This window comes from Athene noctua, chromosome Z (assembly GCF_965140245.1).
Source record: "Athene noctua chromosome Z, bAthNoc1.hap1.1, whole genome shotgun sequence".
Taxonomy (NCBI): Eukaryota; Metazoa; Chordata; class Aves; order Strigiformes; family Strigidae; genus Athene; species Athene noctua.
The window spans coordinates 305892-323597 of NC_134077.1; the positions used below are offsets into that span (position 1 = coordinate 305892).

The following is a 17706-nucleotide window of genomic DNA, read 5'->3' on the forward strand; positions in this document are numbered from 1 at the left end:
CTTCACAGCTCACCGCCCCAACGAGCCTGGGAAATTCAACCCAGAACAGAGAGTGCCCACACACGCCTGCTCGGCAGGCCCCTGCCGGCGTTCTTGGGGCTGGCCAGGCAGCCTGGCATGAAGCGCCGGGGAACGGGGCCCCAGGGGATGATTCCTTGTGGCGTGCAGCCACCCCAGTCACCGGCAGCGAGGAGAGCCTGCCCCTCCAGGAGAGTTCAGCCAGGCACCGGACTGCTTCTACCTCTGCCTTTCCACAGCCCACCAGGTAAAACGGAATAAACACGTCATAAAACAAGGATAAAGGGGAATCCAAAACATCCAGAGCTGGACTGGAGCAAGTCATCAGAAGAACTAAACGTAAGCTGCTAGCAGCCAATTAAGAAAGCTGTGCAGCTGGAAGAAGCTCAATTAGGTGCAGCATTGTTTCCAGCAACAGCAATTTTTCTGCTACTTTTCTTCCGTTTACCTCAGGAAACGCTTACGGATGAGGATGTCTGCAGCAGTTTAGCCTGCCTGTGGTTGCTGATTTCAAGCTGCCTGTGATGTTCTTTCCTACAATTGAAGCAAAAATAAAAATAAAGGCAGCTTGCTGATTTGCAGCCAGCACAGCCTGGGAGTCTTTCAAGCAATCTCTAACTTCCAGTGCTGTTACTCGTTATCTCCTGCTGGAGGAAGGACATCTGATTCATCACCACCAAAGGCTACAGAAGATGAGTCAGGATTATAAAAATTCCATTTAGTTTGTGCAACAACACTGCTTTCTATACCAAAAACTTCCTTTTCTGCTGCCATAAAGATCCCTCCCAAACAAAACCCCACATATGCATCAATCAGCAAACCGTCACCCAAACTGGGGCTGGTTGCTTGTGCGACCTGTTTTTCAGTATTTGTGGGGTCTCAGCTGCGAGAGAGCCGCAGGGCTGTGGAAAGCTCCTTGGCAGAGAAGTGTATCAGGTCATGTGGAAAACCTCCCGAGAGCACTGACAGACACCCAAACCCTGTGATGAGTCGAATCAAAAGCAGAAATAACTTTGATCAAAACTTTTTATAGGATATGGGAGAAATGCATGTACAGTTTGCATTTCAGTATTAAACTCTGTGTATATTGATTTAAAACCCTGGATTAAATCCAGAATATTTAAAATGTTAGCAAATTCATATTTATGTTAAACAGCTAATAATAATAAAAAATAATCCCCCAAGCCCCTTACAAGCTTTGCTCTTGTAGACATCATTTTTCCTAGTGATCCTTCTAAAAAAAAGTGATTTTACAAATGGCTAGGAGACATCTAAATTCCTCAAAATGCTGTACTGAGTGTTGAGAGCTCCACTTAATTCACCACCTGTGGCACAGGTGCTATTATAACCATTTCCATCTTTTTCAAATTGCAAATACTCCTGCCCCTACGCTGATTCTCCCACTGAACAGCATTTAATAACAACTGAGCTGGCTCCTGTGATAAGAGTTGTCCAGGAAATAAGTCAAGAACAAATGTAAGCCAGAGAGTTTTAGCAACATCTGCTTTTGTCCTGAGAATTACTGACAGCAGATTACAATGAAAAACCAAGAGTGTCCCTACACAGTTGCCAGTTATGTCAGAGCGAACTCACTATTGAAAATAATTCACAGGTGCCGGTGTTACACACTGTTTAGTGGTTCTGTTGGAGTCACTGAGCAGCCAGGCCGGCTCCAAGGGGGGGCCAGGGGGTGTCCCCCGCCTCGAACGCCAGCAGCAGGGAGCCAGAGCACCCACCCCCTCTGCCCTGCCCCAGCCTCACCTCAAGACGGGCCAGGGATCAGCCCGTCCCCACACACGGTCCTGCCGAGTGCTTTAGAGTCAGAGTTCAGTGGGCGATTACGAATAGAACAAGGCAAGTTTCTTTTTCTCAAAAATTCTGAGGAAAGCGAAATGTCTGTAGCCATCACCCAGAGGCGCTTCAAGGAAAGTTGCAGGTTTGCAGAGGTAAACAACAGGAACCAATAGCACTAATAGCTTGTTGGTTTGTGTTCTTCCAGCACCAGTTGGAACCCCAGGTCTACTGCAAACAGTCCTCTAGCTCAGGCTGCATCTCCCGCCCTTACCAGTTAACTTTAACCGTTACTGGGCTTTGGCATTACCCGCACATGCACACTCTATCCTAGATAACTGCATGGATTAGCATGGTGAGACGGAGGGAAGCTCTTCTGCACTGGAAGCACCTGCTCCCTGCCTGGTGAATCCTCTACTGCCCTACAAAAGTCTTAAAAATACTCAACAGCCTAAAACACCAAAACTGCTTTAAACCACATCTGGGTTAGGAAACACTTCTGCTCGTACAACGCATCGCCCTGCAGCATGCCACAGTGCTCATCAGATGTGCCCAGCACGGGAAACACCCCGCTGCCCTGTGACAACAGGCAGCAGGAGCTGCACGAGGATCAAGGGTGACAGAAGCAGGAGGGAAGAACGTGGGGAGCATCCAGCCCAAGCACAAGCCCACCCCGAGAGTCTCCATGTTCACAGCAGCCCACGCTCACAGTTTTATAAGCCTTCTCTGAGACAGAGTGCCAGTCTCTGGTGGCTTTTCCCTCTTTCATACAACAGGTGAGGCTCCTTCAGTTTGTGTCACATAAAAGAACACAGGCTGGTTATCTCGCTGGAGGGTCTCCCAGTGACAGAGCATCCCTCCCTGCCCAGGCCGGCAGCACGCCTCCGCCCCCAGCTGCTGGGGCCTGGCCACGTCCCCACAAGATGAGCGTGTTCCTGCCACGCGGCGCGATGGCTAACGGCGACCCACCGGGAGGACATCCGTTGCTGTCACCGGTGACAATGCGGGGGCTGGCTGCACCTGCTGTGGCCCCGATTAGATTGTGTTTAATGGCAGGCTGCTGGCGGAGATTACACGCAGATCGTGGGCACTGGCTCCTCCAGCATCCGCACACATTGTCTGCGGGGCTAATCCACCATTTCAGACCTGGGGTATCTCGCTGCTTTGTGCCATCACCTCTCAGAAACCTCTTGTCTCAGAAACCATGCTCCCACACACCCGCTGCTCTCCCACCACCCGCCGCCTGCCTACACCAGGGGCTCAGCGCCTGTGGCTCTGTCCCACCCTGGACCTTGCCACGCGGCCACCAGCCTCCGCGTTGCCTCCTTCCCCCTCCGAGCACGTCCTGAGGTGGTGGGGGCAGGCAGGGGATGCTGCCACCCTTGGGGCAGCAACCCTGAGGAAACTCTCAGAGGTTCTGGCTGCACAGGAAGACCTCATTTTCACAGTATTTTAGTGGAACTGAAGTTCCCAAAACCAGCCCTTACACAGCATAACCTTACTAGCCCAGTACTGGAAATTTGTGCCACTACCCCGATTCCTGCCAGGAACGGGGGATGAGCCCCTTGTCCCGCTCCCAGCCCTCCACATCAGAGCAATTCCAGTGGTGGAACTGAGCAACTGGAGAAAGAATTACAGCTCTACTGGTGTTAACCATGTGTTATCCTGTATGTGTGTGTATGTGCTTAGAGGAACACCAGAACCGGAGTATCTGTTACCGAATCCTGACGGAGCTGTCCCCAGCCTCAACAGGCACAATGTGCTCCCAAACATTCATGCAAGTTGGAGGTCAGTCCTAAAAAGCCTGCTCTAGGACTGAGTAACTAACTACTAAAAATATTACCTTCTCCTTCAGGGAGAAGTGGCATCAGGCTACAGCAACCTCTCCAGAGCATGGCAGTGGAATCCACAGCAGAGGATGGAGCTTCCTCCGGCACAGCCCTCACTGCAGGTCCCGCTCGCAGCTGGTGGCACGCGGCAGTCGCTGTGAGCCTGGCGAATATGCTGAAGGAAGTGTGAAGCCAAAAAAACCCCTGTTGAAATCATACTGAAAATTCAATAGCTGAATAAAAATGTGTGATATGAAAGCACACAGCATGAGGTAGCCTACTGAATTCCCACCCTAAAGGTTCAACTGTTAGGCGTTCAGTGTTTACTCTCACAGTAAAGCAAAGTTTTCTAAAACTCAGGAGTGTGTAAAGGTAGCTGTCAGGGTGCAGCAGGGTTGGGGCTGGCCACACCAGGGGTCTGAGCCAGCGGGGAGCTGCAGGGGCCCCAGCGTGGGCAGTGCCCTCACCCACAGGCACAGTCCCACCACTGACCCTGCCAGGCCGAGCCGGGGCTGGCAGCAGGGTCCGCTTCAGAGCCCTGTACAATTTTGGAAGATAATAACCTCATAGTCTTATTTTTAGCATCATGTCCACTAAAGATGGGTAAAAATTATTCAGTGAGTGGGTTATGGACTTGTGATAACAACAGAATGGTAAACAGCAAAGCTTGACCTAACCCCTGCTTAGTCTGCCACACCTACAAGCCAGGCTCAAATGCCATGACACAATTTTTGCAGGCAGAGAACCTGGACTGGCCCATTCTGAAAACTCTTCAACTCCCCTCTGCAGGAACAATACAAACAACTACACAAACCCAACGTGCAGGAAATGGCTTGGCTTCAGGTAAGGCAAAAATTTACATTTTACACTGCATGCACACAAATAATCTAGGTAGCAAAGTCAACTGCTGAGCATCATCTCTCTGCTCACTCCATTTTTTAATTACTTCTTCTCAGAGCTGTCCAAAAATGTTCATCTTACATAATTAAAACCAAGTCCAGTGTGTGATACATCAAAATTCTAATTATACCTTTTGTACCTTATATATACACCATAGTTTGAACATGTTCAAATCTGGCAGGCAGACGGAGTTTAACAGGAAATATTACATCAACAGATGCTACTACCTAGTTATCTTTGCTCAGTCTGGGAATAAATGGAGGGGTAAGGCAAGAAAACATGTTTTCTTATAGAGCCACCATCTGCTAATTTGAGAAGCTGCTGTCACCGATGACTCAGTATCACTTGTATTATGTAAAAATATTACTAATATAATTTCAAGAGAGTTAGTTATAATGAATTTAATATATTGTAATATTGACTGGCACCAAGATGACAGCAATAAGAAAATATTGTAACTAATGAGTCTAAAATGAAAATAAATAGCATTAGTTGAGAAAGGGCAGTTATTTCTCTTGGGAACCTTTAGGTAACAGAACTGGTTTTTATCCTGCTTTTCTATCATATTCTGTTAAGAAAGGGAAATGTTTGTGCTTGACATCAGAGCTTTTCCAGTTGGGGAAACTTAAGAGTCTTCACAGACACACACACACACACACAAGAAAAGGCTTTTGTTTATCAAGAGTTGATGAAGAAGTGATTATTGGATTGCCAGCAGCAGAGATGAAGAGCTACAGTTACTTGTTTTATAAAACACGATGATGGGAGACCACGAGGTATAAAGGTGTCCCAGCACACGGGGCACCAGAGGCCTGCTGAGCGAAGAAGCTGATGAGATGACAACAACTGAGTGGAGGGTCAAAACCCCTCAGTCTTCACAGCCACTAAACAAGAGAAGACGACTCCACAGACCAGACAGGCTTGCATGATTTGAGTTCTGTAGTTAATATACACACAACCAAGTCACCAGTCAAACCCTGATTTTGGCCTGGCAGCCAGATCATGAATTAGCTTTAAACCACCTTTCCTTCCCCTCACCCAGTGCACACCCAGTACATGCACTGGTCTCCCCATCTCAGGGATTTGATCTTGTTTCCTCGTTCCAGCAAAGTTCCAGAAGACTGTCGCTGCTTTACAACCAAAGCAAAGATAAATTTATGTCCCAGGCAGCCACCACTCTGCCAGCCACAAAGAAGCAGGTGCACTTAAACAGCCTGTGCAGCCTCAACTTCCCCAAAGAATATGAGTATTTTCATATATATGAAAATCAGAGGCAGCCCTTAGACCCCTCAGAAGTTGTCAGATCAGTCTCTGCTGTCAAGCTGCACCGGCCAGTATGAAGAGAGATGGCCAAGTCCTCGCTCTTCAGACTTTCCCAGCTCAGTGGTTTCTCTCAAGCACGCTTCAGCTGCTGCCCTGCCTCCCCTCACTCCTCGCCAACGGGCATCTCCTGCATTCCGAGTGGCATGCCTACCAGCCATGTTAGGCCCAGCATTTCCTTTTAGCTTTTTTCTATTTTCACCTTTTCTGTTCCCATCCCACTCCATCGTCTCCCTTTCGTGCCCTTGGCCCCATTCCCCACTGAGCTGCAGGCAGGGTCAGCGAGTCCAGCCTGGCTCATGAATGCATCCTGCAGAGAACGGCCAGTTTTGGGGTGCACCGAGTCCCCCTGCAGCCTGCTGAGGGCAATGGGTGCTGAAACACGTGTATTTAGCATCACAGCCAGCGAAGGGAAAGCCCTCGCAGGACTGCAGCCCCGATCAGCAGCTGTACACTTCTGTTCACCCACTAGAGAGCGTGTGACTGCACAAAACCAACACGGCAACGAATTCAGCCGAATGAAAGATGGTATTTTTCCAGAGACACACAACACCGTACGTCCTGGGAAAAGAAAGGGACTGTTACAACCTCGCACCCCAAAGCGCCTCTTGTTTTGGAGGACACCACGACCACCGGGGACACCTGGCGCTGTCTAGAGGGGATGCAGGGACCCTGACTGCCAGCCCAGGGCTGTGCCGCCAGGACCTCGCTGACATTCTTACAGACAGTGGCTGAACACAGACCTCTGCTCAACGGCACTTACACCAGCAAACCTGGACGGAAAAGTCTTGCTTTTGATGTACATGTACACCACCAGAATCCTGTCACAATGGGCTCTACGAGGCAAATTTTATTACGTGACTCAATTTTGGGCATCAAGATCTGGAGGTTTAGTTTTGCAGTACAGTGAAACTGAGAATGTGTTTTAAGCTAACACATAGCAGCATTTGCTTTGTATACCTCTACCTGTCTGTATTTGTTTTGTAGACACATTTCAATGTCAAATACTCCTAAGAATGATGGGTTATTAAATCACAGACAGAGTATAAAACAAGTCTCTTTAAAAGCTTATTTAAAAGAAGTGTGTAGGGCAAAAGGAAAAGCATTTGGGTTGATTTCTCTGTGGCATTACTTGCCATGCATGGGTCACTTCCAGTGTTTCTGGTCTCTGACCCACAGGGCTGAGGGAGCAGGGGCAGATGCTTTTTGATGCTGTTCTGTATTCAGTCCTGTCTGCCGGAACACTGCTTGCGGACTCCGTGCTGTAGGAACAGGTCAGTTAAGATTAACAGTCACTTCAAATGACTAAGAGCACTGTGAAGTGGCAATGCAGAAGCAAGCAGCTCTCCAAAGACCGTTTCCTGGCCTCTGCCATGAAAACTATAGGAGAGAGCAGAGCTGCAAACCACAGTCCAAAAGCTTGCTTTTGTAAAGTGCTGCAGTTTCAAAATGTTAAGAAGGGAACAAAAGCATCTCCTTACTTTACATCTGCAGACAGAGAGGAGGATACTGCAGCACACTGTATTGTTACTTAACACAGCAGTAAGCAAGTCAAAGGCCTATTCCTGTCCCTTCCACAGCCCGGGTATCCCAGGCTAAACCCAGCACAGCAACCCACTGCCGGGTACAGCCTCGGTGGGCAGCTCCTCAGGCCCCAGCTGCACGAGCCTTCTTGCAAGCAGGAGGTCTTCGCAGAGAACTGGAATCAGACTTTTTGTCCAACTTGAACTATTCTCTCCCTCCCCAGAAATTTGCTTTTGGGTTGAAAATATTCATGACTATTTTTCATCACAAGCTGTATGTTTTTTCTGGCAGAACACAGCTGTAGGCAGAAACATCTTTTTGATAGAAAAGGTTCTTGCTAAATGTTTTTTTTTATACTAGCTCTTGTCTTCATCATAAGTAACTTCAGAACCAGCAAAGTAACCAGTCTCAACCTCAGTAATAAGTTCTTAATCTGACTGATTTATGGGTATTGCTTCAGGGAATGTTTTAATAGTAATAACTTTCTCACATGAGACCTGAAAACTGGTGCATGCCAAGTAGAATCTGCACTCTAGAAATATCTTTTTGAACATGAATGAGCTCACAAACAGTTGTAAAGTTGAACGGAAGCCAAAACCCCAAGAAATTCAGCTTAGAAACACCAGTCCAAAGCTAGAAGCCAAGTTTGGAGGGCCACCACTGAACAGAAACTTACTGATTCACAGAAATTTCAGACCTTAATTTAATGTAGATTATCTAGTGCTGAAGATCTGAGCTGAATATGCCCAAATGAAAAGCAAGAGACATCTGATTATCTATTATCTTTATGTAAGCACTACAGTTGAGAGAAGATGCCAAAGTAGAAGGTGCAGATGAGCTGCAACCTCATCCATCCATCTATCCATGAGCCAAAGTTTAGTGAATATACCTACTTCAGTCAAGGAAGACCATAAGCAACCAACTCCTTCAGCCAAAGCTTATACAAGCAAGTCTGGTGGAAAGAGGAGCGTTCTAAGTGCCATTTACTGTGAAACTGAATGGCAGAGTTTAATGATAACTTAACACCAGAGTAGGAAGCTTTGTAACTACCCATTAACTGCAGAGCAGTGTAGATAAAACTGTCTCCAGGTCACCATAGAAGGGGCAGCACCGCCAAATTTCCACCCGTCCACCAGAAGCAGAAGACGACCTACAGACTCTCAAGCAGGTATGTGGACACAGCCCCTGCAACGTGAGCCCTGTGTGCTGGACTCAGAGTTATGGCTGGAGAAAGAATGTCCAAAAGAACTTGGAAACTTGGTGGATAAACAGATCACCTAAAGGTGTCCTGGGGCTTCTCGAAAGAAATGGTGCCGGTGCTTGCTAAATGGATGAACGCTCAGGCAGCAGTAACCAACGTAGGTGCACGGATGTGGACGGGGAAAGGGTATCAATTGAGAACCAGTCCACGATGGAAAGGAGGATATGAGTTCCATATTTGTTTGCAATACGCTTCTGATACTCTACAACTCATATTACATCTTCCATGCTTTTATTAAGGGAAAATATTGCACTGTGTTAAGGCCCATTTAAAACAATGAAAAATCATTTATATATGTGCACATATATACCTCTCCCATACGTATGTATGTGCACATAAACTTCAGATTTTTAAATAAGCATGGTATGCAGTAACTAAGTTATAATAAAAAAAATTCCTTAGTTTTAAAAAAATCAAACTTATTGATAGAGTTCTTCAGGAAGCATCCTTAGAATTTATGGCTTTAGGTGCACTAGGAGATTTAATTTATCACTTTGGCTCATCAGGTAAAAGAATTCATGGCTTAATTAGCTCTGTGCACTCAAACAAGTATCTATTTCACTGATGTTCCTCTGTTAATCGTGCAATTCTGCAGGCATTTTTCTCCCGTTGTGTTTGACAAAAGCTAGCTGCCTGCAAGGGGGCGAGTTCTAGCACTTGCAATTTTTGTGCCTCTGAAGTCCTTTATCACCTGACAGTATTTACAGTGGGAAAGTATTAAGTACCTGTTTCTCCACCACTTCGAAAGCCGCCTCTGGAAAAGCCCAGGAGGGGCATGGGGGGCTGGCTGGGACTTGCTGATCTCAGCCTAAGGCCAGAGCAGCTTCCAGAGGAGAGGCAGGAGCAGAGAGGTCAAGGAGCAGCTGCTGGGGCAGGTCCAAGTTCGTCGTCAGCTTTAGGCCAGCTGGGTGTTGCCACTGTTTCTAAAGGGCTACACAAACACAGAGTTTTCACTGCCTTTTCCATACTTCATACAGCACAAAATAGTTCAACATGGGTTTCACTGACATTTATAAACTACTTCTGTTGGGCCCACAGTTGTCTCATCTGACCTCACAGGAACAAGGAACACTCCTCAGAAGAGCCAAACAAAACATATTACACACAGCTAGCAAACGGTTTGCTTCCATATATCCTACCAGAGGAGAGGGTGTTTTAACATGAGGGGGCTGCATGATTATGCCAGTGAAGGCAGCATGACAGAAATAAGCAGGGAGTTTCCCACTGTAATGTGTAACAAGTCCTACCTCCAATTTATGTGCTGTAAAACCCACTCCACCTTTCACCAGCAAATCACTTCTGTGGTTACAATGTCATGTGCAAACAGCAGCACTTCTCCACCTGCCAGGACAGGTAAATGGCTTGGCGTGAACTCTGCTATTTTCTGATTAAAACAAACCCATTATTTCCACTAAAAGCAGAGCTGATAATCTAATGGGTGTTTCAAACAAAATATTTTCTTGGCAGCTGCAACACTGAAACAGAGTCTGCAGCAGTTTGCTGCATATCACTAAGACAGGCATAAAGCAAAACCTACAAAGCTGATTCTCATAGCTAGTCTGTACTTCCTTCAAAGACTTACAGACCAAAAAAATATCCAGTGTAGTACATTGACAATCTCAAAGCAGTTCTTAACTATTTCTGGCCCAATCCTCAGCTGGTCCTGTGAGGCAGGTATCATGGGTACTACTGGCATTCAGCAGAAGGGAAAAGAAAGGAGAAAGCTGACAGGCATGAAGAGACAGGACATGAACAGAGAAAAGTCCTGGGAGCACTTTCAATAAGCACAGCACTGAAAACCAGCCCCTTCTGAGGGGAACGAACCTGACCAGTGCCAGCTCTGCCGCAGAGGGGCAGCCGAACAGCGGGAGGTGCCCACCTCCACAGGGTAAGCTGTGCTGTCCTACCATGAGTGCCCAGCAGACAGCCTCTCACAGGGTGTCAGAAAGCAGAGCTGCTCCACCTGGAGAAAGGTGAAATTAATCCTAACCACCACATTAAGTCATACAAGAGCTCAGGAAACATCTGAGAGCTGTTTGATCTTATGTGCAGGGAAATAATTTGCCTAACAGGTTGAAGTCTTTTCATACTAATTTCAGTTGACTTTGAAAAATGAAAGCAGGGTGCTTGCACATGACTGAAATGGTTCTATGTAAAGAACGGATGGGGAAGTCCTAGTTACCTCCTCCTGCATCCGCTGCAGATGCAGGTGCGGAGGCTGGTCGCTGTGGTAACACACTCCCCCACAGATCCTGGCCTCATGCTCGCTCTGCGTGGCAACAAGGATGGGAGACAGCATTTTTTTCTATTAGCTATTAAAATAAGCCTGGTATGACTAAATTGCAGTAATGATACCTCAGAAATCAAGTTTAACTGCTTAATTTCCACAACATGGAGCTGCTCTTACTCTATTCCTAGACTACTGCAATTACTAAACTAAAAGGATGGTCAAACTTTAAAAAAACCACAACAAACCAAACCCCCAAAATTCCCAGCCCTTCCTCCCACACCTGACAGCCTAAACCTATCTCCAATTCATAGCAAACACCTTGGACCTCAAAATGCCACGCTCCAAAAAGTGAGGAGATCTTACTCTGCCCGAATTAAAATTCTGTGCAAGGAGTAATACTGAAACGCATTGCGCTTACCGTAATCAGGAATATACACCAAAGTAAACATACCCCTGAAGCTTAATGTATGTGAGAGCTGCCAAAGCTATTAATTAGCTGACAGAAAGACGAAGAGTAGTTGATGCATGAACAAAAGTATTGACTACAGAGACAGCTAAACCAGCCTTGAAATCTCTTAGTGAAAACTTACAGAGCGCAGACGGTCTTCTGCAGCCAAAGAGACCATGTAAGGACTCTCAAGATCACAGGCTGTTTTACTGAGGAGGTAGCTGCAGAGCTTTATGTAATACGCAAGCTACGTTCACTCCTGCCATTTCTGTGGAAGATTCTTCTCCAGTCCAGAATGAACAGTGACCGGACTGCAAGAGGAAATGGCTCAAGCAAGTCAAAAGCCAGCGCCATTCAAACAGCTGCATTTTGAGAGAAATAACAGTGTCTCATCCTGGGCACAGAAAACATGAAAAACTCCATCAGGTCAATGCACTAGATGAACTAGACTGAGCATTAAAATTCTACCCATGAGTATCTGGCTATCCTCTTCCTACAATCTCAACATTAGGTACAAAGTTCACTGGTTTCTGTAACCTCTGGTGTTAAATAGTGCAACCCAGCAATACCACCTCTGCTACAAGAAGGTTTCAGATCTCAGCTGTGCCAAAAATCAGGTCAGAGAATGACGTCAGTTAACGCTTCTTACTCAGGGTGAACCTGAGTTCTAAAATGATATTCTGGCTCTCGATGCCTTCACGATGGAACAGCTGTTCTGACGTTCCCCAGGGTGTGACAAGTGGTTAACAGTGCACCCGGACAGACTCACACAGAACTGCGAAATCCCTCCTCCTAAACCTACTGACAGCATCAGGATTTGAGTGCTATTCAAGAAACACCTCAAGGGAGAAGTCGTCTGCCCTATGGAACTTCTACAAAGTGGAGAAGACAGAAAACAATGAGGACTGGCAGAGAAAGATGTTCATACAGGACAACACGAATGTCTTACTGCTTGTAACGGTGTGGATGTCCCTTGGTGGTTTGCCACAGCACAGAAACACACAAGGATGCTCACCAAAGCCTGTGGCAGTTGGTGCCATGTTAAGTCCCAGATAGGAGAGCACAGCCAGCATAGTCAAAGGCCAAGGTCATGAAACTCAAAATGCCAAACCAAGAGACCAAATTAATCCCAAACCATCAGTTTTGGAGGGCTCTTTCATTATAAGCCTCTCATGCTCCTCAATTCCTGTCGCTTGCTAGAAATAAGATCACTCTCAGAAGTTTAATGCTGCATTAGCAATAGTTTCTTGTATTTCAGTTGCCCCACCTTACTGCAGTGTGGGAAGGAAAATGGAAGTGTATTGGCCTTTCTGAAGCATGTGAACTCTTCCTTTGCCAGAGAAGCCTGACCTTACTTGAGTTACCTTAAAACCTTTCTTCCTAACCTATTCAACATCCAAAACCAACTAACACACACGTAAATTATGCAAAAACCTACAGCTATAAAGCAGAACAGCAACGTAACTTAGCCTACCAGATACTTCAAGCAAAAAATAAATATTATCCCCAAACAATTGCACTTCAGGAAAAAAACAACCCAAGGCTTCAGTTCAAAAAGGGCATCACAAGCCAAAGAGAGCTTTAACAAACGCCTAGGTTTAGTCACGTATTTTAATCCCAGTGATTTCACTGGGATTTAAGTGTTGGCTTAATTCATGCATGCTGAACTTTTAAAGTGCTTTACTGGATATGGGCCATAGAAAATGGACGCCTCTTGCAGCTTGCCCTTAAGAACCAGAATATTTCACCCTTAAGCCCAATAACTGAAAGTTAAAACAGCTCCTAAAGGCGGCGATGCAGTAAGAAAATGCCTCTCCATCACCATTCCCTTTCTAAGGAGGGCTCGAATGATAAAGTTTTCCTCCACAGACCCTACTGCCACAGGTAGAGTTCTGTCAGATGATGTGCACAGGTCCTTCTCCAATCCCTACAGTTCTGCAATGTTCTCTACCATGTTCATGTAAAGTTACATTTCAAGCATCTTGGGTATAGGTTCTCAAAGGTTCATCAGTTCCTACCTAGGCTGACAAAGTCTGCGTACCATCGGGCCATGTACTAAACTTGGAACTCATGCATGCCTTGGAGCTCTCTAGCAGCAGAAAATCCAGGGAGCGCTGACCCGATATTCCACTGCAAGGCACCAGCAGGCTGCACACCGTTAGTTATAAATCACGCCAGGAAACAGCTACTCTCACACCAGCCCTTCCTGTGCCACGGAGGAGTGCACCTGCAAACAGACAAGCAAACAGTCAGTGAGGCCCCTGCCTGTCTCTGGACAACTTCTACGGTTTACTAATTGGGTTCTTTCTCTATCCACATTTCCCAGGGTAACTGACAACCTACCACTGACACTTGTTTGGGTATCTTTGCAAAGCGATGGTGAAGAACACTTCGGTTTAGCCAGCAGTATTACCAGGATATCAGAAGGTAGAAGGCATACAAACTTATTAAAAAAAAAATATCTTTGAAGTCCATAGTTTGACAAACCTGTACAGGCCCAGGATGCAGATATGTTTAACTTGAGCTCATGATTTAGATCTCCCCTTCTTTTTTGTTGGATTTTTTTTTTAATTATATGCTTTTTTAAAATAAAGTTTTGGGCTTTCTGAACTGTGAGGAGCAGAACAATATAGCAATCACATATGCATAGATAGGATGTTTTGTGGAGAACAATTTATTACACAGTAAGAAACAGAAAAAAGCTTTTATACAAATTAAAGAAACTGTAACAAAGTATTAGCTAAGTATTACAGTACCAGACCATGTCTCAAGCTATAATTTTTGATTCGTAAGTCAATTGCACAGGATAGTTAATGCACGGGTACATCTCATTCATCAATAAATATTTCATTATTTAATACCCTCCAGGAGAAGGGAGAAAATCAGAAACTCGAGCTCATTTGCAGATTACTTCAAGCATGGCTGTCATTCTGGAAATAACTACATTAATATCCATGTACATACATCCACCTTTCAGCACAGATGAAGTTGAAGATCAACAGATCTAGTTAATGATGCATTAACATTCCCATCTGAAACTTGTTATGGCCACGTACAGCACTTCCCTCAGCATCCAGCCAACATCTTGTAAGACTACCACATCCCACCAGAAGGCAGCATTCTCAACTGAAGATTTAAACTGGTTTGCCCACTACATCAGTGAGATCCAGTTACTTTATTTTTTGCTACCTACTCAGTTAAAAGCATTACAATAATTTCTCTAAAGTAAAAAATTTCATGATAGGGATCTTTATTAAAGCAATACTGATTTTAAGTATTACTAGGGCAGGAGAGGCTACTACCTGTATCTGAAAACTCCTTTTAGTTACCTCACACCCCAATATTTTCATGCTTTCCAAGCAGCAATACTTTTAGAGAGCTAATAAAACATCAGTGTTCTCACACTAGTCTGCAGATACACTCAGGCAAGTCACAGATTCTTTAGTATTTTGGAACAAAACCAAACATTAAAAAAAAAGTTCTTTTTTTGGACCAAACTATTCAACCTGAATACGCAAAACAGTTTGGTGAGCAAAACCGCCCTTTCCTGAACACAGATCAATACATTTTGCATCGTGTAAAAATCCTGGCAGCTAGCCCAAGCTGGGTCTATCTGTTCTCTTTGTCCAAGGAAGCAATAAAGCACCAGCTGAACGTAGCTTGTGTGCCTTTCAGCAGGGGATCAATGTGTCTTCTGAAGGTGCCGGTGCCTCTCTCTGTCCGTGAGGTTCTGGGGTTCGGAGGCTGAAGGCCCTCAGGACTCCCCTGCTTCTGGTGTCTCGTTGGCAGCCAGGTGAGCTCCATGGCTGAACCCGAGCAAACGCACACGCGCCGGGCTGGACAGCAAGTGTCAGGAAGCCAGTGTCCCTCACCTTCAGCAGGTGAGTTTAAAGTTGCTTTATCTTTTATAAGTTTGTGGGTGCTGGAAGCTTTATCTTGGATTTTCACAGTTTTAGGGTAGACTTTTAGAAATTTTTTTTTAATAAGTATTTGGCCTGGAAAACAACTGAGTAGGGTTTGTTTTGTTTTTAGCAATGGCTGGTGTCCAGAAGCACCATCCTCATACTTCATCCTGAAGAACCCCAAAGTTTTCACTCATCTTGCCCATTCGTTTTCAGTCTTCTGCAGGTCTTACTGCACGACTACCTATGCAATACTTTGCTTGCTATGAACAGGAACTTTTTCCTCATGTTTCCATTTAGTGTTCTTCCAGAACATGAAAAGACCATCTTTCCAGCAAAAATCCTAAGTGTGTTACAGAAGAGAAAGACTTTCTTAGGAACAGTCCACCACTGAGTCACAATCTGTGACTCTGCACCCTTTGATGATTTGCAGCTCTCAAAAAAACCCAATAAAGAATAAAAAAGCAATAATATTGTCTACTAGCTCGGTTCAGGTTTTGTTTTCCTTGCACAGCTCTTCATCCATCTGTCAGTTGCTGCCAGACACTGGACATCTGATCATGAGGAGAATGTGGTCAAAACTGGCTGTAAGCTACATCCAAGGGACCGGAATGTTAGTGACTGAGCCCAATACATACGTGGGGAAGGAAAAAAACCTGAGGCTTGAAGGAGACATTCTTAACACAGGAATATTAACACAGTATCTTCACTTCTGTAAAAGCTCCTTCTTTACTCAGTTCATTTACGTTATGTGTCATCTTACAGGAGGCTGTTACAACATATACAAACACATAAAACCTTATTTTAATGCAGTATGCAAGAAGAAATCCCTGGATATTGAACAACTGAAACTGAAAGATGGAAGACAGAAAGGTGTATTCATCACTTTGGGGCTAATGGATTTTTAAATATCATGTTAAATCATAGAAGACATGGAACTTCATTTTTCTGCTTAATTCTGTCAACATTTTTCCCTCTGACAGCTATACATGTTTATCCTGGTTTCCTTTCTGAAAACAGAAGATTTATGAAAAATACATTTACAGTAAATCTGTTAACTCCAGTAGGTATTGGAGAAGCAGCTGGGAAGATCCAAGGCTTTGCTGCCTCAAGAGAAATTTTGACACCAGAGCCAGGTTTTTACGCACTCATCCCCTAACAGAGACTGGCAGCTTCCTCCCAGAAACACAGGATTGCCTCTGTTTGTTGGCTGCTTGACTGCCAGAGAATGGAACAAGAAACTGAGGATTTTAGGTTTTTCCCTGTATCAAATGTCAAATGGTAGGAGAAAAAAAAATAAAATCATGCCTTTTTCATTCTTAATTCTATCAGTTCAGTTTCAACTCTTTGGATCTGAAAAATTTTCATCATAACCTTATACCCAGTACCATCTCTAGACTCTCCAAATCCCTTTGTCCTGAAGGCTCCAAACTCCTGAAGACGGAAAAGCAGTGTGGGAGGTCCCCTCCACCAGAGATGGTACTCTCCTCTGTTCTGAATAAGTCACAGCTACTGCTGCTCAGAGAATCTGAGGTGGTCAGAGAGAAGGAATTCCAGTTCAACGGTATCATCAGTGGTCTCCACTGGTACATTACTCTTTTCCACAGGGAATGAGTAACTCCGTACTTCACGTCGTGAAGTCAATATCCCATTGCAGGAACACACCTCTGGTTGTCTGATGCTGTTTGAGCAAATGTGGTTTGGATGGTAAATGTCTGGACAGGAATTTGGTGGGCAATGACTAGGGATGTAGTATTTAGTTGCCACTGGACTTGATTCTATTTGATTATGAAAAGAATTATCAGTCATGCAACAGGTCTGGAGACAGCTGTTATTTCTGAATCCATGATGAAGGCCTAATTTAGCAATAAGGGGCTTCCCAACATTAACTTCCTTCCTTTCATCCATTGTATCTTCTATTCCTGGATACTCATAGTGCAAGCAAACAGTGAAGATCAAGTGTTCCTGCAAGAGAGGGGGGAAGAAGAAAAGTTACACTTCCTCCCCAAATAAACAATACATGAAACAAAAGAGGTACAGTCTACTGGAGAAGGAGACTAACCTTTTCAGGAGCTAAAGACATATCAGGCAAGACTTGTTTACTGGACCTCTCTGGTTAACACTTGCTCACCTAACAGCCTTTACTTCTAGAAGCACTTGTTTGACACCAGCTAACAAAGCACTGAAGAAGAGACACAAAATGATGTCCAGCACAGATGTTCACGACAAAGACAGATGAACTAACAGTGCCACAGTATGGTGAAGTGAGAACCTCTCAAAAACTGCATGCCCAAGAGCACAGGTTGGAATGGAAAGAGATGGTACACCACATTTTCACCTCCTGCTAATGACTTTGCAAGATGCAGCTGTGCTTCGGGTTTAATCTTCTTGTACTAGAGCACAGGAACATCCCCACACTGTGCAATAAAATGACCTTCACAAAAATAATTACCTTGTCAAAGTTCAGTAGTGTTCTAGAAAAT

General features: G+C 45.1%; 2 protein-coding genes across 6 annotated transcripts in view; both read right to left on the bottom strand.

Moving 5' to 3' along the window:
- Positions 1-3724, bottom strand: part of ZNF532 (zinc finger protein 532) — a 60614-nt gene extending 56890 nt beyond the window's left edge. The window contains exon 1 of the mRNA XM_074933077.1: positions 3653-3724. The gene's annotated coding sequence lies outside the window, so the exon portion shown is untranslated. The remainder of the gene's footprint in view (positions 1-3652) is intronic.
- A 10260-nt stretch (positions 3725-13984) lies between these two features.
- Positions 13985-17706, bottom strand: part of MALT1 (MALT1 paracaspase) — a 32730-nt gene continuing 29008 nt past the window's right edge. For all 5 annotated transcript variants that reach the window (XM_074932167.1, XM_074932166.1, XM_074932165.1 and 2 more), the window contains one exon: positions 13985-17188. In XM_074932167.1, the coding sequence (XP_074788268.1) occupies positions 16733-17188 (456 nt within the window). In that variant the 3' untranslated portion in view covers positions 13985-16732. The remainder of the gene's footprint in view (positions 17189-17706) is intronic.